The sequence below is a fragment of the Oncorhynchus masou genome, chromosome 12 (genome assembly GCF_036934945.1).
Source record: "Oncorhynchus masou masou isolate Uvic2021 chromosome 12, UVic_Omas_1.1, whole genome shotgun sequence".
NCBI lineage: Eukaryota > Metazoa > Chordata > Actinopteri > Salmoniformes > Salmonidae > Oncorhynchus > Oncorhynchus masou.
Window position 1 is genome coordinate 60,988,583 of NC_088223.1, and position 24,072 is coordinate 61,012,654.

The 24,072-nt window shown below is 44.4% G+C and overlaps 1 protein-coding gene and 1 non-coding gene across 3 annotated transcripts in view; one reads left to right on the forward strand and one right to left on the reverse strand.

Moving 5' to 3' along the window:
• Window positions 1-815: 815 nt before the first annotated feature.
• LOC135550555 (nectin-3-like protein) overlaps window positions 816-24,072 on the reverse strand; it is a 66,573-nt gene continuing 43,316 nt past the window's right edge. Inside the window, exons 2-8 of one of the 2 annotated variants that reach the window (XM_064981481.1) lie at window positions 22,925-23,272; window positions 20,062-20,361; window positions 18,435-18,552; window positions 18,167-18,318; window positions 8,621-8,765; window positions 2,932-3,034; window positions 816-2,118 (exon numbers count right to left, since the gene is read on the reverse strand). In XM_064981481.1, the coding sequence (XP_064837553.1) occupies window positions 1,951-2,118; window positions 2,932-3,034; window positions 8,621-8,765; window positions 18,167-18,318; window positions 18,435-18,552; window positions 20,062-20,361; window positions 22,925-23,272 (1,334 nt within the window). In that variant the 3' untranslated portion in view covers window positions 816-1,950. Of the gene's footprint in view, window positions 2,119-2,931; window positions 3,035-8,620; window positions 8,766-12,199; window positions 15,299-18,166; window positions 18,319-18,434; window positions 18,553-20,061; window positions 20,362-22,924; window positions 23,273-24,072 lie in introns of those variants that run through there. The other variant, XM_064981480.1, reaches the window with a different exon arrangement.
• On the forward strand, window positions 10,898-10,980 carry trnaa-ugc (transfer RNA alanine (anticodon UGC)). Its single transcript has one exon. It is a non-coding gene; the product is annotated as a tRNA-Ala (tRNA).

The window sequence follows — 24,072 nt, forward strand, 5'->3', positions numbered from 1 at the left end:
ACAGAAGAGCAACAAAAGTGTACTCCTCTCATCCCTCAACTTTGTTTTGCAGTCCAATCCCAAACCACCCTCCCTAACAAACCAATAGGCTATATGACATAACAGTCCATAATATTCAGCCCCCCAGAAAGGCCTGGTAAAACTTGCCCTGTGCATTCTCTACTTCCAGCAGGGCAGTTTGTTAGCTGATGGAAACTGACACATTTTTATATTTCAATAGTTAATGCATTCCTGAGAGCTTATTCACTAGTGGCAGGGAAACAAACAATGGCCTTATTGTGGGTTGGCTCAGCGAGAGCCCTTGTCCCCACCAGGACAGGAGAGGAGAGGCACGGAGGCCTAACTCATTAACACACTGCTATGTGGGGCTAACGTCCTTAGCAGATGCCTCTAAGGCTGCGACTGCTCTTCCGAACGTTTGACCATATAAAAACGTTGTCATGTACACAGACTCCCTATACTGTATAAATATGATGGTTTAAAAAAACTCAAACCCTGACCAATGTGTAAAAAACAAACACTGCATATATATTATCTACTCACAATGGAAGAATGAGAACACAAAATCATCAACAGTTGAGAAGATCCCCTTCAAATATATAAATGGCGCTAGAAAGACCTCTACGAAATTGCAGCGAAATAACACAAATAGGATTTTTCCACTGATGTATGAATGATTTATGTTTCAATTCCAAGTGCGAATGTTTCCTTTTTCTATGATTCAGTTAACTTCTCGAAGCATTAAACCACATTCATCTTTTCTCAACATTTAAATTACATGATAGAGTACAGCTAATTTTATTATGTTACTATCTGGTATACTGTTGCTATCTGGTATGCTTGATCCTGATGTCCCGGTGCACGGTCTTTCAGACAATGTTACCATCTCTGTTCAGATCCTGATGTCCTGGTGCACGGTCTTTCAGACAATGTTACCATCTCTGTTCAGATCCTGATGTCCTGGTGCACGGTCTTTCAGACAATGTTACCATCTCTGTTCAGATCCTGATGTCCTGGTGCACGGTCTTTCAGACAATGTTACCATCTCTGTTCAGATCCTGATGTCCTGGTGCACGGTCTTTCAGACAATGTTACCATCTCTGTTCAGATCCTGATGTCCTGGTGCACGGTCCTTCAGACAATGTTACCATCTATGTTCAGATCTTGATGTCCTGGTGCACGGTCCTTCAGACAATGTTACCATCTCTGTTCAGATCCTGATGCACGGTCCTTCAGACAATGTTACCATCTTTGTTCAGATCCTGATGTCCTGGTGCATTCAGACAATGTTAATATTTCTGTTCTTATGCCATGAAGTTAGAATCCTACCTAATTGGCTGTGTGTTTACCAGATCCGTACAAAGATATGCCTGGTGTTTAGCACAATCCTAAAAAAAAAGTATTAGTTCTAACTAATTCAAAGAGCATAACTGTACACAGGATTATCACATAGCCACAGTGACATAGTAACACATTCAACTACTATACATAGAGCTTAGTATGGTGTTTTCATATTATTCCTCTCCTATACAGTACACAGCAGAGCTTAGTGTTCCGTTTTAAATAGTTACTTTGTGGTACTGTACCAAATCTGTCTTCCTGCTCTTCCCTATGCTGTTATCCTCTGTTCATTGATGTGGTTGGGAACAGAACAGGTGTGTGTGCGGTGGTTCGGAGAAGGGGAGTGGAGGGGTGTTTGGGTTGTCGTTCCTCAGAGAAACTCAGTTTATGCTTCGGCCTCATTAGTCTTGCTTCTTACAGGTGATAACTGCTGCTCTCAAATTATGTTAAATGTGGAGTAGACTCATCTATGAAGGCTTGGTCAAGTCATAAACTATTTCGTTGCCTGGGTTCTTCACAATGAAAAGGATGGCCTCTGTGAGCCTGCATGGCGATGGGTGGGGCAGGGTGAGTGATTGACAGGTCCATAGAAGGTTTAGGACGTGTCCGTCACACATAGTGTTCCCGGTGGTTGATGTAGATACGATCCGCCCCGTTCTGGTGACACACCCACTCCTGATAGGACAGAGGCTGGTGGGAGGGGCTTCGGGGTTCCCGGGGTGTGAGCCTGGCAGGTGTTCTCTCTGCCATCTCAAACTGCCGCACAGCCCTGTGAGCCTGCAAAAATAGAGGATGGGATGACTCACTGTCGCTGTTGATACAAAATAAATACATATTCCGGAAATTAGTCATATCAACTTTCTAAAAAAACTCACAACTTTTCATTTCAACCCTAAATATATGCAGCTGAAAAACACATCAAAGATGAGGGAGTGAGTTGAAGAGAATTGGCACTGAATCAGTAGAGGGTCTCAGAGGAGAGACGCTAGATGGATAGAAATGACTGTTCTCCCAGTAGTCCAGACAGATGACAGTCTTTGTTGGGAATACTAGACTCTGTAGCTCTACATACACAGAAACACAGAAACTCCATTTTACTGGTGCTGTTTGAATAGTGTGAGGTAGGGTTCAGGCCAAAGCCATTACATTCCTTTTATGGACCTGAATACTAATAACACTTAAATGAACCGGTAAACGAGGTAAAGATAGAAACAGAAGGGAGAAGGGTAGGATGAAAGAGCGAGAAAGAGAGAGAGCGAGCGAGATGCATGGTTGGAAACAGAGGACACTGAATCATTCAATGATCTTAAAAGACTTGCTTTTGCATCTCACTGAGCTGAATGAATCTAACTCCATTTTAACCCCAATCTGGCTCTTCTCCTACCCCAGAGCTCAGTTTATTTAAGGTTTACTTGGATGAGAAGTTGACCAGTTAGGAGCAGTGTGGTGTCGTGCAACAACCCTAACCCTAGCTTCATGTCCACATCCCAGTTTAACCCCAAATCTGGCCCTAACCATAACCTGAACTCCAGATATAACCCCAACCTTAGCTTCACCTGTAACCCTACACACAATAATAGGAGTGTTTACCTGTGAAAGGGAGGCCACCTGTGGTGCGTGGACAACCAGAGGGATGACTGACGGTCTCTCTGTGTAGGGAGGAGGAGGCTTGTGCGTCGGAGGTAGATCAATCCTGCAGGGAGAGAGGAGAAAATAAAAAACAAAACATTGTCTGTCCCTAAAGTAAAATGTCAACTGACTATAACGCACACCTTAAGACATGTTACTGTGCGATGGCAAACCAGGTAATTGCAAAGTTGTAGAACCAGAGGAATTAAAATTGTGTTAGGAACGGTTTCCACTTTGAATTAAATCAATTACAGGCTAGAATCGACAGGCGCTAAGCCGAGTTAAATAGAGTGATTAGGTTAACAGCCGTCCCCTCATCAAGGTCCAGCTCACGCCAATCAACCTAATCTCCTCCCACATCCTTCAAGCGTTAACTAGCCCTGCCCTACACTACTCCGGTTTTGGAGAGCTCTAGTATCATCTCTTTTGCTCTAACTCCAAATCTTTGTCCGTCACCCTCTCTCTGACCATATTTCCATGCTAGGGCATACACACAGGAACATGTAATATTAGGCTGTGGATGTACTTCCTATTATTATTATTATAGTGATCACCCTCACACATCAGAGTGAGAGAGCAGCTTGAAGTCATAGTTCATTATTGCAACTTTCCCCCAGTGGTCAAAAACATATACACTTTGACCAGTGTTCATTTATTATCTCATGTCATAATCATTGATTTCTAAAAACATTGATCTCTCTAAAGCTGTTTCCCCCAACCCTGGTCCTCCAGTACCCCCAACAGTACACATTTTTATTGTAACCCTGGACAAGCAGACCTCATTCAACTTGTCAACTAATCATCAAGCCCTCAATGAGTTGAATGAGGTGTGTGTCAAGGGCTACAACAAAACTGTGTAGTGTTGGGGGTACTGCAGGAACAGGGTTAGGAAACACTGCTCTAAAGTGCAGCCCAGCATAGCCAGGCATAAGAACTCATAGGTCTCCTTTTCCTTCTTTCTGACTTGGATGAGACACGGAGAGAACACATATCTGATGTATAGTTAATGACCTTGCATGCGTTTCCCACAGAAGGCTGTGGGACTGTAGAGTGCACCTGATCCATTAGAAGAAGAGCTGGGCTTTAATGTGTGTGTGATGACAGAGGGATGAGGCCTGTATCCATTCAGCCGGGCCCACAGGGTCCACAGGGATGCCCTCAGAGACACACAGCCAGGGCCACACTCAGACACAAAACAGGAAGGCCCAGAGTAGGAAAGACACGCCACTCTGGACCTGAGTAGTGGAGCTATGCATGCAGGCACAGAAAGTCTCTTCCACACAGCTGTTCACTACTGGGTTTCAGATCAGGGTTGTGTTTCTTTTGGCCAGACAGGCTGTATTAGAGTCCTCTCCAACAGTCAGTCTGAGAATCTGCTTTCACACTCGTCGGCTCCAAGGCAGCGGAGACAAACAGCTGTAGAATCCAAATGTGAATCTCCAGTGAAAGAGCCAGAGAGTTGAGGATTTCGCAAAGTGACCAGACTATCATAAATAAATAAGACCTTGGATCAATGGCAAAACTCATTTTAAAAATCTAGGCATATTATCACCATTATTGACAGGATTAACCCTAATGCTCTTTATCAGAAATGGGTAGAATGTAGGGATAGGGTTAGTCAGAATCACAGGCATACATATACGCACATACACACACAGGCACACACCTAAATGCTTTCCACCTGATAGGGTTGTTTGGATTTATCTCCCACTAGCTGAGAGTCTCTCCATAGGCTGTATCCTAAACTGCTCCCATGACAGATAAACAAGATCCTTTAAGCAGAACTACAGTACCTGCACCCCAACAACTCCCATTATCTTCATCTGTAAAGTACACACATGCTCACATTTGTTGGTACCCTTACGTCTCATTGAAATACTTAATTCCTCCAAAAAAGTGATGAAATTAAAAGTCATTTTATCATCTATACTTACATGCCTTTGGTACGTCATAGAATAATGCAAATAAGCTGAGAAAAGAGATGAGTCACTGCTTATTTTACAAAGATATTCTAAAATGGCTGGACACATGTTGGTACCCCTTAGAAAAGATAATCAATAATTGGATTATAGTGATTGGTGATTGGATTATAGTGATATTTCAAACTAGTCTCCAATCTTGTAATCAGTCATTCAGCCTATTTAAATGGAGAAAAGCAGTCACTGTGCTGTTTGGTATCATGGTGTGCACCTCACTGAACATGGACCAGAGTAAAGTAGTCACTGTGCTGTTTGGTATCATGGTGTGCACCACACTGAACATGGACCAGAGTAAAGTAGTCACTGAGCTGTTTGGTATCATGGTGTGCAGTCACTGTGCTGTTTGGTATCATGGTGTGCACCTCATTGAACATGGACAGAGTAAAGTAGTCAATCATGGTGTGACACTGAACATGGACCAGTAAAGTAGTCACTGAGCTGTTTGGTATCATGGTGTGCACCACACTGAACACTGAACATGGACCAGAGTAAAGTAGTCACTGTGCTGTTTGGTATCATGGTGTGCACCACACTGAACATGGACCAGAGTAAAGTAGTCACTGAGCTGTTTGGTATCATGGTGTGAACATGGACCAGAGTAAAGTAGTCACTGAGCTGTTTGGTACTGAACATGGACCAGAGTAAAGTAGTCACTGAGCTGTTTGTTTGTGTACTGAACATGGACCAGAGTGTGCACCTGCACCACTGAACATGGACCAGAGTAAAGTAGTCACTGAGCTGTTTGGTATCATGGTGTGCACCTCACTGAACATGGACCAGAGTAAAGTAGTCACTGAGCTGTTTGGTATCATGGTGTGCACCTCACTGAACATGGACCAGAGTAAAGTAGTCACTGAGCTGTTTGGTATCATGGTGTGCACCTCACTGAACATGGACCAGAGTAAAGTAGTCACTGAGCTGTTTGGTATCATGGTGTGCACCTCACTGAACATGGACCAGAGAAAGCAAAGGAGAGATTTGTCTGAGGAGATCAGAAAGACAATAATAGACAAGCATGGTAAAGGTAAAGGCTACAAGACCATCTCCAAGCAGCGTGATGTTCCTGTGACAACAGTTGCAAATATTATTAAGAAGTTTAAGGTCCATGGAACTGTAGCCAACCTCCCTGGGTGCGGCCGCACAAGGAAAATCGACCCCAGGTTGAACAGAAGGATAGTGCGAATGGTAGAAAAAAAACAAGGATAAATGCCAGAAATACAAGCTGAACTCCAAGGTGAAGGTACGTCAGTTTCTGATCGCACCATCCGTTGCTTTTTGAGCAAAAGTGGGCTCCATGGAAGAAGACCCAGGAGAACTCCAATTGTAAAAGAAAAACATAACAAAGACAGACTGGAATTTGCTAAAATGCATATTGACAAGCCACAATCCTTCTGGGAGAATGTCCTTTGGACAGCTGAGTCAAAACTGGAGCTTTTTGGCAAGTCACATCAGCTCTACGTTCACAGAGGAAAAAAGGAAGCTTTCAAAGAAAAGAACACCATGCCTACAGTGAAACATGGAGGAGACTCGGTTCTGTTTTGGGGATGCTTTGCTGTGCCTGGCACAGGGTGCCTTGAATCTGTGCAGGGCACAATGAAATCAAGACTTTCAAGGCAATCTGGAGCAAAACGTACAGTGTCAGAAAGCTCCGTCTCAGTCTCAGGTCCTCCAATAGGATAATGACCCAAAACACACAGCTAAAAGCACACAAGAATGGATAACAACAAAACATTGGACTATTCTGAAGTGTCTTCTATGAGTCCTGATCTGAATCCTATCGAACATCTATGGAAAGAGCTGAAACTTGCAGTCTGGAGAAGGCACCAATCAAACCTGAGACAGCTGGAGCAGTTTGCTCAGGAAAAGTGGGCCAAACTACATGTTACAGATGCAGAAGTCTCATTGAGAGCTATAGAAAACGTTTGATTGCAGTGATTGCATCTAAAAGTTGTGCAACAAAATATTAAGGGTCACATTTTTGTCCATGCCATTTTCATTTGTTTTATTATTTACAATATTATGCTGAATAAAACAATTATATTAAATATGGAATAAACAATGGTGGATTACAATTACTTTTGTAAGTTTCTTCAGAGAAAATTGTGCAATCTTCGTTTTTTATGAGGGGTACCAACAAATTTGAGCACGTCTGTAACGGAACCCTACCCTGTTTAACAGTGTGTAATGTAACGGAACCCTACCCTGTTTAACAGTGTGTAATGTAACGGAACCCTGCCCTGTTTAACAGTGTGTAATGTAACGGAACCCTGCCCTGTTTAACAGTGTGTAATGTAACGGAACCCTGCCCTGTTTAACAGTGTGTAATGTAACGGAACCCTGCCCTGTTTAACAGTGTTTAACCCTACCCTGTTTAACAGTGTGTAATGTAACGGAACCCTGCCCTGTTTAACAGTGTGTAATGTAACGGAACCCTGCCCTGTTTAACAGTGTGTAATGTAACGGAACCCTGCCCTGTTTAACAGTGTGTAATGTAACGGAACCCTGCCCTGTTTAACAGTGTGTAATAACGGAAGTTTAACAGTGTGTAATGTAACGGAACCCTGCCCTGTTTAACAGACCCTGCCCTGTTTAACAGTGTGTAATGTTGCCCTGTTTAACACACCCTGCCCTGTTTAACACGGAACCCTGCCCTGTTTAACAGTGTGTAATGTAACGGAATAACAGTGTGTAATGTAACGGAACCCTCCTGTTTAACAGTCTGTCACTGGCTGTTCTCAGACACATCCTCCTCAGCTCACTGTGTCTCTCTCTGTCTCCCTCAATGCGAACATCATCTGGGAGTGATGGTCCGCTAGGGGCCTCCCACCGCCATGGAACGGGAGTGGCTGATTGGCCAGCTTGTCCTGGTTGTCAGAAGCTGAATGTGTGAACGTACAGTGAGGAAATGCAGACAGACAGGGGAGGAATGGGATTGAAGAGGCCTTTCAAGAACAAAAGGAAAACAGAGATGATGTAATCCCTGTGGGGATATAGATGCCGGATGGAGCTCCATATCTATGGTGTAATAGGAGGATAGACCAATGAGAAACATATGCGATTGTTTTGCTTCACATCCTGTTTCAACTGGAGGGTAGACTGGTTAAAGCTCTCTGTTTTTATTGGGTCATGTGTGTGTGTGTCTGACATGAAACTGCACCCTAAAGGAAGGACAGGAGGATACACACATAAGAGTTGAGGAATATGTTAGCCACTTGCTTTGAGGCATCCCAATCACTTGAACCCACCCACACACAGGGCCAGATGTCAGTCACAGACAGACCTCTTGGGCAGGGAGTGACCCAACTCTTATGTAAATAATTTAGTCTAAAAGTTCCTTCCTTCTTTTTGCCCCAACGCTAACATGAGTGCAGGTCTAGCAATGGAAACTTACTCAGCAAAACAAGACAAGGGACTCGTGCCAAGACTGCAATTACTTGTCACCCCTCAACCTTGTACCACCACCTCTCTACCTCCCTGCACCAGACTCCATTTTATGGTACACTGCAGTGTAATGAATCCATGTGCAGTATGTATAGGAAAGCACATTGGATTTGAGTTAGACTGTAACTCCATGATGATATGATAGTCACAACATATCAGTTGACGATATTAACTAATGGATGAATTGATCCAATACAGCTGCAGTATTCTGTGACAGCACTTCAACTCACACTTTGTCTGTGTACGTTGGGGCCGAGGTCTTCCGTGCAGTGAGGATGACGATGGTGAAGACGGCTATGAGGAAGAGGGCGAGGACTGCCCCAATCACTGCCCCTGCCACAGCAACAGAGTTCGCCCTCTTTTCCTGAGACTGGTCTGGAACAGAACACAGACGGATGATATGAAACTGCAGACACAACCCATGCGGCAAAACATTTGACGATACAAATCCAGGAGCATTCTAACAGTATATAGCCGCATTCACACAGGCAACCCAATTCTGATATTTGTTTCACTAATTGGTCTTTTGACCAATCAGATCCACTCGGAAAATGATCTGATGTGAAAAGATCTCCGTTTCGCTTGGTCAAAAGATCTGTATTGGGCTGCCGGTGTAAACACAGCCTAAGTGTAAGAGGCTGTGTGTGTGTGTGTGTGTGTGTGTGTGTGTGTGTGTGGGAGAGAGAGATAGAGAGATCTGCAGGCAGGTTGCTGACTGTCTCCCAGCAGTATGAACTACAGTAACTCAAGTGTGATTAGGGGCGCCATGCTGCTCCTCTTAAAGCCCTGCTTCTGTAGTCTCTCCCCTGCAGCTCCCCCATACTTCAATGGGCCTCATTCACTTTTCACCTCAGCCTCTCTCTCTCTCCCCCCATATTTCTTCCTGCTCCTGCTCATGTTGTGTGTAATGTGGTCTCGTTATCCTCCATGTCGGGGGTCTGGAGAGGTGATTTGCAATGATCACGATTAATTAAGATGAATTAAAATCACAGAACCTTATACAACCTAGTGGACCTTATGGGTCCCGGTCAAACATAACATTGTATTTGTTAATTAGTTAATTGCATGGAAAGAAGCATCCTTAAGACACTGAGCGGAGAGGGGGGGGGGGGGGGGTGGGGAAGCGAGAGAGTGACAGACAAGTCAAGTTGCTTAGCTCTTGAGCGGTAGAAAAATCTATAATCTGCAGAGACGAGAATCCAAAATAACATGTAAATTACGATGCAGAACAAACAGCGTGGGACCTTGGGGTGACCCCCCCCTATCCTTCTGTCTCCCTCAATACACACCTCACATGACCGACAATAGGGGGTATTGGATTTAGCAGTAGCGCAGGGAAAGATGACGCTTCACTACAGAGCAGTGAAGAACACAGCCTCTTGAGTGAGATGCGGAAGGGAAAATTAGAGGAGGGATTAGCCAGACGTTCCATGAAGGGCTATAGTAACTCCTTTTGATAACCATGACAGCAGATGATGAGTCAAGTACAATGACCTTAAGACTCTGTTCTCTCTGCCCACTTCAGCTAACGTACATCTGACCAGACAAGGCAAGAGTGAATATACTGCTCCTATGAGTGGGGTGGTGGTAATGGCAGACAGACGTGTAGGTGAGAGGAGTGGTGCGTGTGTGGCTGTCAGGGTTGATCACAAGGATCCTGATTATCAAGCTCTAATGGCTCAGACACACCAATAGTGTTTGCTGGCGAGAGTACTCAGCACCTCTGAAAGTAAATTTGTGAACCGAGTGCGCACCGATTTTACATGTAAAATCACGTGAAAAAATAGTCAGTCAGACTTCTGCAGTGGATGGTCCCTAAAACACAAAACACTGATAAATCAGCAGACTAACGCTAGATCCACATTCGGGTGTGATGTGCACAAGCCTTAAGGGTCCTGATTCTCTAGCTCTAAGGCTGCCATGGCCAACACCTTAGAGGATCTGATAGACACTACATCCCGCCAACACATTCCCAAACTGCAACCTGACCCAGGTAGAGGCTTAATCCTGTCTCAGGTTCTCAGTCTACTTATCCACTCCTCTCAGAACAGTGCTGACAGACAAAACCCAACTCAAACCCCTCTAAAAGGACAGCGGGAATCAGAGGTGTATGACCACAATAGTTCCTAACCCAGGTCAGGGCAAACCTAAACCCCAGGTGACTGAACACACCTCACTGACCTACAGAGGTCAAACTGAGAAAAAAAATCTCAACAGCAAAATCATGTGGTTACTGGGACATCAGCGAGCTCTGAGGAAGCAGATGCTTATGTATTGGGCGGATCAGATGGGACGAGGCGGCGGGACAGGAAGAGTGTGGATGGTCGTGGTCTGTCAACCTCTCAGGCATCTGTCCCAATTAGACACCAGCTAGCTGCACAGTGGGATACAGTACTAGTGGTCCCCACTACTCTATTTGTTGCAGTCAAACGCCATCTTCATTTAAAACTGATTCCTAAATTAAACATTTTCACATTAATGATGTTAATGAAAACATTTCACATTAGGGTCCTGTGTGGCTCAGTCGGTAGAGCATGGCGCTTGCAACGCCAAGCGCCATGCGTCGTGGGTTCGATTCCCACTGGGGCCACCCATATGCAGTAGTGGCCCCAGCCGACTTGTAAGTCGCTTTGGACAAAAGCGTCTGCTAAATGGGATATATTATTATTTATTTATTATTATTATTAATTTAGATTGTACACTACCCCGCAGTCTGTGTTGTGGGTTGACTCTGGTTCATAAAGTATCCCTAGAATCTCTTCATATCTGCTGAAGGTGATAAGACAAATCAATGAATAGATTTTTTTATATGGGGGTTTCAACATAATTCAAGCATAACAGACTGAAAATCATTACTGCTGGAGAGCTGGTGCTAAATCAACAGCCCACTCTGTACAATAGAATCAGGCATTTTCCTGTCCAAGGTGAACGAGACCTTGAAAAACTTTCAGGGACAGAATCTACTAAAATAAGAGCTGAGCAGAAAGTGTATGTCATCACAACATCTTCTAACACAATGCCAAGGTCAAATGATTTCTTAACCCCGCAGAGCCCACCCTATGCAACTGTCAACTTGTCATAACGGGCCATTTCATGTCTGATGGCCAAACCTCTCATTTTCCCATCCTTCAACAGCCCCTTTAACCTTGCTCCCTCCTCTCTCTCGGTCTGCAGGTACATGCGGTGGGGCCCTGATGGAGCCCGCCTGTCACCAGCTCCAGATGAGACTGTTGCCATGGGGACAGAGTCAATGGCCCGGAGAGGGGGAGCTCAGGGGCAGATATAAACACTAACCACTTGATTTCACCAGCTGTGAGATACTGGGAGAGAGGCACAGGGGAAATTCACAAAGGAGACAAGCTGTAGAGGGGAGCAGGGGGCAAATTCTGTTCTGTCACAAAGCCAGGCGAGAGTTGACAAGAGAACCAGAGAGGGGAAAGCGACTAAAGACGAGAGGTTTTTTGATCTTTGCTGACTTCTACAGAAAGAATTTGGAGAGAGGCAGAGTAAGAGAGAGGGGAGAAGGGAAAGATGGGCAGCAGTCAAATAGAGCAAAAACCAAATGAAATCTCATATTGCAACGCTGGCTTGTGATAGTGGCAGTAACATGCTATGAATTTGTTTGGAAGATTTTACTCTGCGAGTGTGTGCTCTCCATGTGATGCACCGGAGCACAGGCTGTATGATGAGTGAGGGAGCTAAAGATGATGTCACCTTGAAGAGCACAGGGAGGAGAATCATCACTTTGAGAGTACAGTAGCTACCCGAGGAAGCTTGTTTAGGAGCTCAGATCAGTCAGGAAATGCAAATCACAGAAAAAAAGGTGCTTTATTGAAAACAAACGTATTTCCAAAAAAATATGTACAAAATAATGCTTGTTGTCATTGATGATACAACACGTGATTATTTTAAATGTTTTCTTGCATTATATATTTTTAAACTTACAGTAGCTCTTCTCTTATATACAAAACAAGCATGAACACAATGGGAAGGTGCTTGCAAGGAGAATGTGAAATACGGTTGGAGGTTGACCGTGGTGAGGTGGTGGGGTGCTCCACTCTCCATTCTCTCAGACTTTGTACAAGAACTAAACAAAACCATCTGGAAGTCCAAAAATCCCCACTTCATTTTCTTATATACCATGCACACTTAAAGGGATAGTTCACCCAAATGACACATTGGTTTCCTTACACTGTAAGCAGTCTATGGACAAGGTATGATAAAAAAAAACATGCTTTCCCAGGCACTGTTTCCACAAGCTAATGTTTTAGAATTTTGTGGGACAACTCCCATTCAAGTCATGGGAACGATATTAGCATTTTTCACGCATCATGTCCAAATCATCCAAAAGTATCTCAAATTGATTGTGAAGCTCAACAAAGTCACTTCTAGATGATCTGAATATAAACCAAAGCATGGATTTCTATCATACCTTGTCCATAGACTGCTTACATGGTAAGGAACCCAATCTATCCCTTTAACTCCGCTGCTCTGACAGAAAACTGCCATATAGGAACTGTACAATAAGATAATTATCATTGTTTTAGCTTAGTTCAGCTTTGTTCAGGTGTTTTGCAACTCAAACTTTGCAAAATGTCATTCATTGTATGAGCAAAAATAATGCTATCGTCAGAGAATAGAGAAAAGAGGATATGCCACAAAAACAGAATGACTCAATCAAAACATTGTAAAAAAAAAACACATAAAAAAGTGGGGGGGAGGAAAAAAACAAAGGCAACAAACATCTCACTCAACAGAGGATGAAACGGGCCTTGCACTTCGGTCTGTACATTTTACTTGATTACTTTACTGCTCTTCTGGGATAAGGCACCGGTCACACAACTGAACCCAGAGCAGCGAGTAACAGAGGAAATCTCACTAGACAGAACAATGATTCTCTATTTACTTCACAGTAGCACAGCTGAAATAACAACAGAAGTCGAAGTATTATGCCCATTCACTGTTTTCTAAACAGCCTTTAACATAGACAGTCTATACATCGGACTCTATTTTTATGAGCATTTCAGATTATATATAGAAAAGCACATAGAGGGTGCTGACAGAAAGCATGTAGATTCTGAACATACAGACCCCCCCCCCATATCTGTGAAAAGGGACCTCTAGTTGAATATGTTCTAATTCTATTAAGGGCTGAACATCTCTGTATGAAGAGGTGATATTCAACAAGTCAACTAATACTCAGTTGTAACTCGTTAGTTATCATTACTGTCCTGCTATCTGAGACGGACCATCACACTGATACAGAACATTGCAGGAAGTAGTTCTAACCTACGACATCCTGCTGCAATGACAGCATCTAACGCTATGTGACAATATTGACCAGGTTGGCACTGGTACTAATAATACACTCACACATACGTGTGTAACAGCACATAATGCAATAATGTTTTGTGATTTGTATCCGTGCTATCCATGTAGCAACTGCAACACATGTATGTGCCAGAAAGCTGTACATTCTTTTCCCTTTCTGTGGGTACCAAACCACAGACCAAGAAGAAATGAAATCTGGAATAACAAGTAAATACTGTCCACTTTTTCCTCTTTCCTTCCTCCAATACAGATTCCCGAAAAATGACTTCATTTCATTTAAAGAATCATGAACTGAAAAGGAGCAAGAGTGCTGCCTTTGTTTACAAAGTAATTAACATAAAAAGGAAAATTGCTGCAGGCTTGCAATCAAAACAATACCACAAGGCCTACCCAGTAGTGCATGTGTAGTGAACTGTGAGCCACATTAACTAGTTAACAGATTTGTCCACACACCTTCCATGATGAGGATCAGAATCAGAGGGAAACACCTCCTGTATGAGGATCAGAATCAGAGGGAAACACCTCCTGTATGAGGATCAGAATCAGAGGGAAACACCTCCTGTATGAGGATCAGAATCAGAGGGAAACACCTCCTGTATGAGGATCAGAATCAGAGGGAAAAACCTCCTGTATGAGGATTAGAATCAGAGGAATATAGCTCCTGTATGAGAAATGAAAAAGCATGTTGAAAGAGAAAACTACAGTATAAAGATGATGTCCAAACATGAGCTTGTGAGAGAGAGAGAGAGAGAGATGTAGAGAGGCAGAACATGTGAGTATTCTCTTTTCTTAAATAATGTATGAAATCCTCCTGTGATTTCTGCGCTGTGGTCTCTCTTCTCTCTGGTGGCAGAGTCTGTTGGCAGAGTAGCGTGCCTGGTGGTGGTGGGATCAGACATACCACTCCCTGCGTGAGATCACTGAGCCGTCCATATGGGAGACATAGTCCCCCTCAGCCCCGCTGTCATAGCAGTCATCCGACAGGTAGGGGGAGCCAGTGCTCAGTGGGTGTGACGGGGCAGCGTATCTAGCATGGCCGGTCTGGTGTGGGCTGGGGTAGCTACGCAGGTGGTCATGGTGGTCTCCGTTCCTCATCGCCCTCGTGAGGCCGTTGGGCTGGTACTCCGGTTCTCTTTGGTTGTTTATGATGGTTGTTGATGTTGGATGCAGGTGGAGGCGTTCACGGTCCCGCACGTGGTTGCGTTCGCGGTCGCCCCACTCTTCGCGGTCCTTGTCTAGGTAGACGTTATTTTCAGGCTTAGTAGGGTGGAGCTCGTGCTGTGGAGGAGCCTTCTGCATGTCTGAAGGCCCTAGGTACTGCTTAGTGTAGTAGTCCCCGCGGAAGGTCTGTCGTTGTCGTAGGTAACAGACCCCGCCCACTACCAGCAGCAGAAGGAGGAACAAGGCTCCGCCCACAGCCCCGCCCACAATGGTGCCCAGGTGGTTGTCGGGGGGCAGGGCTGCCAGGGTGGGGGAGGTGAAGACCCGTCGCTTGTCTCCCACAGAGGTGGATGAGGAGGCAGAGCCGGTTAGGACAGGCGCAGGGGTGGTGGAGGGCATGGAGGTGGTGGGAGGATCTAATGGAGGGAGGCAGGGAGGGAGGAGTAAATGGGAAAAGGAGGGTCAGGGAGTGAGGTAGGAGCAGAGGGGGAAAGGAGGGTCAGGGAGTGAGGTAGGAGCATAGGGGGAAAGGAGGGTCAGGGAGGGAGGTAGGAGCAGAGGGGAAAAGGAGGGTCAGTGGAGGGAGGTAGGAGCAGAGGGGAAAAGGAGGGTCAGGGAGGGAGGTAGGAGCAGAGGGGAAAAGGAGGGTCAGTGGAGGGAGGTAGGAGCAGAGGGGGAAAGGAGGGTTAGGGACGGAGGTAGGAGTAGAGGGGAAAGGAGGGTCAGGGAGGGAGGTAGGAGCAGAGGGGGAAAGGAGGGTCAGGGAGGGAGGTAGGAGTAGAGGGGGAAAGGAGGGTCAGGGAGGGAGGTAGGAGTAGAGGGGGAAAGGAGGGTCAGGGAGGGAGGTAGGAGTAGAGGGGGAAAGGAGGGTCAGGGAGGGAGGGATGGAAATACAGACAGAAAAGTAGAGAATGTCAATGCCAACTACATCAGCATATTACTGAAAGGGGATAGGTTGACATGAAAACACTACCAACATTTCTACATCTAAAATGACATGTTCATAACAGCCTCTGGCTTGCATTGGCATGTTGTTACATCTTGACATACCACTTGAGGATAGATGTTCCCTTTCAAAACGTATAGATGTGGTAAATTAAGTTGATGTCTTGGGACTGAGCTAATGTACCCAAAATGACATGCAGTCTATAGCAGCCAAGTGTGCTGTAGGCAGAGCTGTAGCAATCCAGAGACTGAGACGGTTTTGTGATTAGTGTCATAATGGTCAATGGAAAAGTAAGGTAAGGCAGAGGGATGTTGATGTTACTCGTCTAGGAACCAGAGATGAGTGATCAGGAAACTAAAATCATCTACAAAGCAAAAACACATTTTTAAACAAATCATCAATTGAAGTGAATGTTGCCTGGCTTTTGTTAGTGTCTTATTTGAAGTAGTACTTTATAAGTGGTTAATAATGCTGACAACTAGAGGCAGCATGACATACACACAGTCAGTTACTATTTTCCTTGCCTGTAAATCTATGCAAGAGAAGATTTGTTCCGGATTGCACAGATCTACTGTTAGGTTTGAGGGACAATCACATGACGTGCTGTAGCTACCTCCATTAAAATCAGGTCGAATTAACTAACCGATTAACACTTTAATGCTGTGCCTGTTATGTGGGCTTATGGAGGGCTTTATGAAGAGAGTATGTTGAGCATTTCAAATAAAGACAAACATGTCATTGCCAGTGATAATGTTGTGAGGCAATGATAGGTAGGAGGGAGGGGATGTCTAGAATAGAGTCAGCACTAATGTTAGGGGCTTGGAGATATGGGAAGGACTACTAAAATGGTAGGGACTGGTTCAGGGAGGGATACTTGGGTAATGGGATAGGCAAAAAGGGCAACTCACTCCTTCACAATTCAGCCAATTTGAACAACTGTTTTGGGCATATGCGTTAATGACTTGATCCAGATCTTCAAATACTCCCTAGAATGTTCTTTGGGCTGATGAACCATGATCAAGCACCCTTCATCAACAGCTTAGTATCACAGATGGGACATGCTGTTACATCTCTGGTCAATCTGCTCTCCTTATTCCGTCTGCTAGTATTTCTGTCTGGACTTGCCGAGTCTGTATTGAACCATTGTGGTTATGGTTGGATTAAGACTGAGTGACGTGTCCACTGCTTCATGTGTGAATGGTTCCCTTTAAAAGTGTTGTTGTGAAGTTGTTCAAACAGGGACATAAGATGACACCGCAGTCTTAGTTCCAGGTCAGATGTCCGTAGAGATATCGATCTCTGGCGTCATGGCCCTGTGAATTCCATTTGAATCATATGAATTATGCGACACCACGTGGAGACACTGCACGAATGTGTGGGCGCGCACACACATACACACACCCCTCCCAGAGGCGTGCACACAGCAAAAACACACCACACACAAAACCACAGAGCTCCTCTCAAAGGGAAAAGCAACAAAAAAGGTTTAATAAATAATGAATAGGAGTTGAAAAGAGCTGGTGAATGTTATGAATCTGGGACATCCTCATCTCTCAGTCAAGGCTACACATTTCTGCCTTTCACTCTGTGACAAAGAGAGGGAGGAAAGAGAGACAGAAAGAGGTAGAGATAGAGGAGAGGGGAAAAAGCAGAGAGAGAGAGGAAGAGAGATGGAGCATAGAGACAGAGAGATGTACAGTAGTCAACGTGATATTGAAATGAAAGCTCCATTAAGGAGGGGAAGAGAGGTTTACGGCCAAAAGGGTTCATATTGCACAGCAGAGAGACAGAGACACAGGCCAGGCCAGGGGAATGACAGAGGAGACATAGCAGAGGAGAGTGGAGGAGTGAGTTAATGGTCTGGGGGATGAGCAGACATGGGTTTGGCCAAAGAACCAGGGAGATCTCCTCTCCTGTTGAAAATCTGGAGACGTAATCAAGACTAATCAGGGCCTCATTAAGACTCGTACATCTGAGGGCCGGAGATAAATTGGCCCTAACACAGCATGGCACCTCGCTTCATTTCAAACACACCCTCAAGCTTAGACAGACTGGGGTCAAGAATGACGAAATCCTGGACGGGTCATGTTTTTTTATTTCATTTTTTTGTAAATGCTGTTGTTACAAAAGCATAACAATTAAAAAGTGTTTAGTAGCAGGAGCCACAAAGAAAGCATTATATATTATATAAATCATGACTCATCTCTATGCTATTATGTTGACACCAAAAGCTTCAAGGCCATAATATGTTTAAAGTTCTCCCTAAGAGAGACAGGAAGAATATGTGTGGATTAACAAGCTGTGTGCACATTCAGCAGCGTTTGTTTCCTCCGCTCACCTTGTATGCGTATCCTCAGGTCCCTGCTGCGTAGGTTGATGTCATTGGCAACCTCACACCTGTAGACTCCAGAGTCATTCCATTGGAGGGGCCTCAGAAACAGCAATGTGTTGTTCACTATCTCCACCCCTTCTGGCATTTTCCCGTCCAGTCTTGGATATCCACACACAATTACATTATACACAAACACTGGTTCAACGTTTAATCTGCAGTGGGAACAAATTTGTGCACATAAAAACACGAGTAGCGAGCGCACACGCTCACACACCTGATCCATGTGAAGTGGTGTGCTGGTGGGTTTGCGTTGGCTTTGCAGGTCAGTTGGATGTTCTCACGGCCCACATACCAGTCACCATCATAACCTACGACCACAATGTCTGGGGCGTCTGCAGAGACATGACACAGAGAAGGGGCAACAGACAGAACCTGAAAAAGTGGAAAACTCAACCATCCACCCAACCTTATTTGTGTGGAATTACATGAATCAATCATTTCTGATGAAATTCCAGCATCAAAGACACTTACAGTACCAGTCAAAAGTGGACACCTACTCATTCAAGGGATTTTCTTTATTTTTACTATTTTCTACATTGTAGAATAAAAGTGAAGACATCGAAACTATGAGATAACACATATGGAATCATCTATTATCCAAAAAAAGTGTTCAACAAATCAAAATATATTTTATATTTGAGATTCTTCAAAGTAGCCACCCTTTGCCTTGATGACAGCTTTGCACACTCTTGGCCTTCTCTCAATCAGCTTCATGAGGTAGTCACCTGGAATGCATTTCAATTAACAAGTGCGTCTTGTTGAAAGTTAATTTGTGGAATTTCCTTCCTTCTTTATGCATTTGAGCCAATCAGTTGTGTTGTGACGAGGTAGGGGTGGTATACAGAAGATGATATTTATCAAATAGGGCTAAGTCCATGTTAAGGCAAGAACAGCTCAAATAAGCAAAGAGAAATTAAAGTCCATCACTACGTGAAGGTCAATCAATATGGAAAATGTCAAGAACTTTGAATGTTTCTTCAAGTGCAGTCACAAAAACCATGAAGCACTATGATGAAACTGGCTCTCATGAGGCCTGCCATAGGAAAGGACGACCCAGAGTTACCTCTGCAGTAGAGGATAAGTTCATCAGAGTTACAAGCCTCAGATTGCAGCCCAAATAAATGCTTCACGGAGTTAAAGTAACAGACACATCTCAACATCAACTGTTCAGAGACTGCATGAATCAGGCCTTCATGGTCGAATCGCTACAAAGAAACCACTACAGGACACCAATAATAAGAGACTTGCTTGGGCCATGAAACATGAGCAATGGACATTAGACTGGTGGAAATCTGTGCTTTGGTCTGATAAGTTCAAATTTTAGATTTTTGGTTCCAACCTCTTTGTGAGACACAGCGTAGGTGAATGGATGATCTCTGCATGTGTGGTTCCCACCGTGAAGCAAGGAGTAGGTGGTGTGATGGTGTGGGGCTGCTTTGCTGGTGACATTGTCAGTGATTTATTTAAAATTCAAGGCACACTTAACCAGCATGGCTACCACAGCATTCTGCAGCGATACGCCATCCCATCTGGTTTTAGCTTAGTGTTTTTCAACAGTGCAATGACCCAAAACACACCTTCAGGCTGCGTAAGGGCTATTTGACCAAGGAGAGTGATGGAGTGCTGCATCAGATGACCTGGCCTCTACAAACACAGTGTGTTATTTCCTAGTTGAGGTCTTCACTAAAAATAGTACAAATTAAGAAAAACCCTTGAATGAGTAGGTGTGTCCAAACTTTTGACTAGTACTGTATGTGTGAATGATCCTGAACAAAAAAGGCAGTCTCGTGGGTACTCGTATTGAATCTCACACACACACACACACAGAGAGAGAGACTCACACTGCACGTTGAGCTGGTAGGGGATCCTGAAGTCTGTGTGCAGGGCAGGATGACGCACCACACAGGTGAGGGTGTGACCCTGGATGTGGCGGGTGGGCTGCCACAGGTAGCGCACCTGGGTGCTGGTCGTGCCGTTTGCCTCGTCCTGCAGCGACACCTCTGATTGGCCAAACAGGTCAGTCTCCCAGGAGACTTCGGCGGGAGGCCGGGCCCGCTCAGCGATGCAGGTGGCCACCACTGTTTCATTGCCCTCGTCGATCAGAGCTACCGAGCCAGCCGACACATACACCCTGGGCTCCACTGAGAGAGAGAGAGAGAGAGAGAAGGGGTGAGGAAATATGGATAGAAGGGTTTGTAGTGTTCAGTCAGTGTTCCAGCATCTTCTAGGGCAGGGGTCCCCAATTACATTCAGCCATGGGCCGAGTTTTCCTTGAGCGGTTGGTCGGGGGGCTGGAAAATAGTTAGAAATCATTTTTACACTACAAATTGACCACAAAAATCCTTAACAGATACTGTGTAGTATTTGACAAAAACAGAATAATTTCAAACCTGGATTACATTGGGATATGATCACGTTTTAATTTATGCGTGAGAATATTTGCAAACTGATTTCCTAAATTAACATCACTTTGAGATGATTTTCTGGTGATTTTACAGTCTTACATCCAAAAATGAAAATTCTAAATATACAAATATATATATATACACACACACACACACACACACACATATATATATATACACACACACACACACACACACACACACACACATACATACGTATGTATTCCGATTTTGTTGTTGTCAGGGGCCAAATAAAATCACCAGCGGGCCGAATATGGTCCGTGGGCCACCTATTGGGGAACCCTGCTCTCGGGAAGCAGAGTGCCTGAGTAGGGTCTGGAAGTGGTTCAGTCATTCACCAAGCTCTTGTTTCCTTCTTTCCATCACTCTTTCTTTCAACCACCACCCCCCTTTCCATCTCCCTCCTTTCCCCTGTCCTACTACGCAGTAGCAGCTCAGAGACTTCCTGTAACCCTTCAAAAACAGTGTGTGTAAGTCATGGTCTTGCCTGGAATAATACATCTAACTCACCCCGACTAACTCCCCGGGATCCTTTAAAAGTGGGGCGTCTCAATTGCCCACCACATTCCTCTAGCTCCAATTATAGCACCCTGTTCTTGTACACCCCTCCCTTGTTCCCATTCCTTCACCCCACCTCTCACACAACTGTACCCATACCGTTCTCATTGCAATGCCCATTCAACCAACCCTTATTCCAACCCCTCGTCCTCACTACCTTCCATCCTTTCTCTCCACACTTTGTCTTACCACTCTCCCTGTGGCCCAGTGACGTGAGTAGGATCCTCTCCCCCACAATGGCCATGTGTAGTTCATACATTTTTACATGAGGCTCTTTACTAAAATGCAGGATTACGTTTCAGAATATTACAAGCACACCATCAGCCATACAAACACACACTTACAAGAGGTGTGTTGCACAGAGACAGACACTAGCGGTGGGTCATATGGCCAAAAATCCATATTGTGATAAATTGCCTGAATTGATGAGATAATTATTATTTAAAAGTATCTTTTAAACTACTACTACTGGTTGTAGCCATCAATTGTCCCATTAACAATCACCCATATTAGCAAACGTATTTAACTTCTTCGATATAGGGGGCGCTCTTTTAATTTTTGGATAAAAAAACGTTCCTGTTTTAAACAAGATATTTTGTCACGAAAAGATGCTTGACTATGCATATACTTGACAGCTTTGGAAAGAAAACACTCTGACATTTCCAAAACTGCAAAGATAGTCTGTGTGCCCCAGAACTAATGCTACAGGCGAAACCAAGATGAAATTTCAAACAGGAAATGCCCCAGACGGTGTTCCAATGTCTCCTTATATGGCTGTGAATGCGCCAGGAATGAGCCTACACTTTCTGTCGTTTCCCCAAGGTGTCTGCAGCATTGTGACGTATTTGTAGGCATATCATTGGAAGATTGACCATAAGAGACTACATTTACCAGGTGTCCGCTTGGGGTCCTCGGTCGAAATTATTGCGCAATCTCCAGCTGTGTCCACTTTTCCATTAGGTTGAGGAGAAAGGCAACTGCCACAAATGATTTATCATCGAATAGATGTGAAAAACATCTTGAGGATTGATTCTAAACAACGTTTGCCATGTTTCTGTCGATATTATGGAGTTAATTTGGAAAAAAGTTCAGCGTTGTAATGACTGAATTTTCATTTTTTTATTAGCCAAACGTGATGAACAAAACGGAGCGATTTCTCCTACACAAATAATCTTTTTGGAAAAACTGAACATTTGCTATCTAACAGAGTCTCCCCATTGAAAACATCCGAAATTCTTCAAAGGTAAATGATTTTATTTGAATGCTTTTCTTGTTTTTGTGAAAATGTTGCCTGCTGAATGCTAGGCTTAATGCTATGCTTGCTATCAATACTCTTACACAAATGCTTGTGTAGCTATGGTTGAAAAGCATATTTGGAAAATCTGAGATGACAGTGTTGTTAACAAAAGGCTAAGCTTGTGAGCCAATATATTTATTTCATTTCATTTGCGATTTTCATGAATAGTTAATGTTGCGTTATGCTAATGAGCTTGAGGCTATGATTACGCTCCCGGATACGGGATTGCTCGACGCTAGAGGTTAATTTCAAACTTCACATTTCTCTAGTATAGGTCACTTATAATATCAGCAAAATGCCTGCGATAAGTGATCGGTATAGTCAGTGTCAATAATTTCCTGTTTATTGTCCCAGCTCTAATTGGAACACACACACACACACCCCAATACAAGCACACCCCAACACAAGCACACACACTCCTACCGAGCACGCTGACAGTGGTGGAGGCCTGTGTGTTGCCCAGGGGGAAGGTGGCCACCTTGCAGGTGTACACTCCAATGTCCTCAAAGCCCACATCCTCCAGTACGATGGTGGCGTCATGGGAGGAGGGTGAGCGGAAGGACAGGCGGCGCACATAGTTTGGGGGGATCGAGATGCCGAACACGGGATTGTACACCGCCACAGTCACCGAGCCTGTGGGGAGCCGGCGCTCCCAGGAACTCTGGGTAAGACTGAGGTTGGCCCCCACCTCCACGCTACAGCCCAACGTCACATTCTTCCCCAATACAGCACTCACCTTCCGGGGAACCAACACCTGACTGCACCCCACACCTGGAGCACAGAGAGGGAGAGAATGAAAGAGAAAATGATTAGTTTCACCATCAACAATCAGTTAATTCCATTTTTTTTTGAAGAACGACTGTAAGAATCAAAAGGAAAGAATAACCACATTCCCCTGTGGTTAGTCACGAAGTATAATCAAAAGAGTTGTACTTATCTTGGGCAGTGAAACATAAGCCTGTGTGCAATGTGTATGGCTGTAAATGTAATATGCCCACTGATGACGGCAATAAAGGACTGTGGCAATAGCATACGAACTTCCCCTCGACACACTATACCCTCCATCTGTCTCTCAGTTGGACATCATTTACCTCATAACATCACATTGGTCACATGCACGTGGTTAGCAGACGTTATTGGTCACATGCACGTGGTTAGCAGACGTTATTGGTCACATGCACGTGGTTAGCAGACGTTATTGGTCACATGCACGTGGTTAGCAGACGTTATTGGTCACATGCACGTGGTTAGCAGATGTTATTCAAATCAAAGTTTATTTGTCACGTGCACCGAATACAACAGGTAGACCTTACAGTGAAATGCTTACTTACAGGCTCTAACCAATAGTGCAAAAAAGGTATTAGGTGAACAATAGGTAGGTAAAGAAATGAAACAACAGTAAAAAGACAGGCTATATACAGTAGCGAGGCTATAAAAAGTAGTGAGGCTACATACAGACACCGGTTAGTCAGGTTGATTGAGGTAGTATGTACATGTAGATATGGTTAAAGTGGCTATGCATATATGATGAACAAAGAGGGGTTGGCGGGTGGGACACAATGCAGATAGCC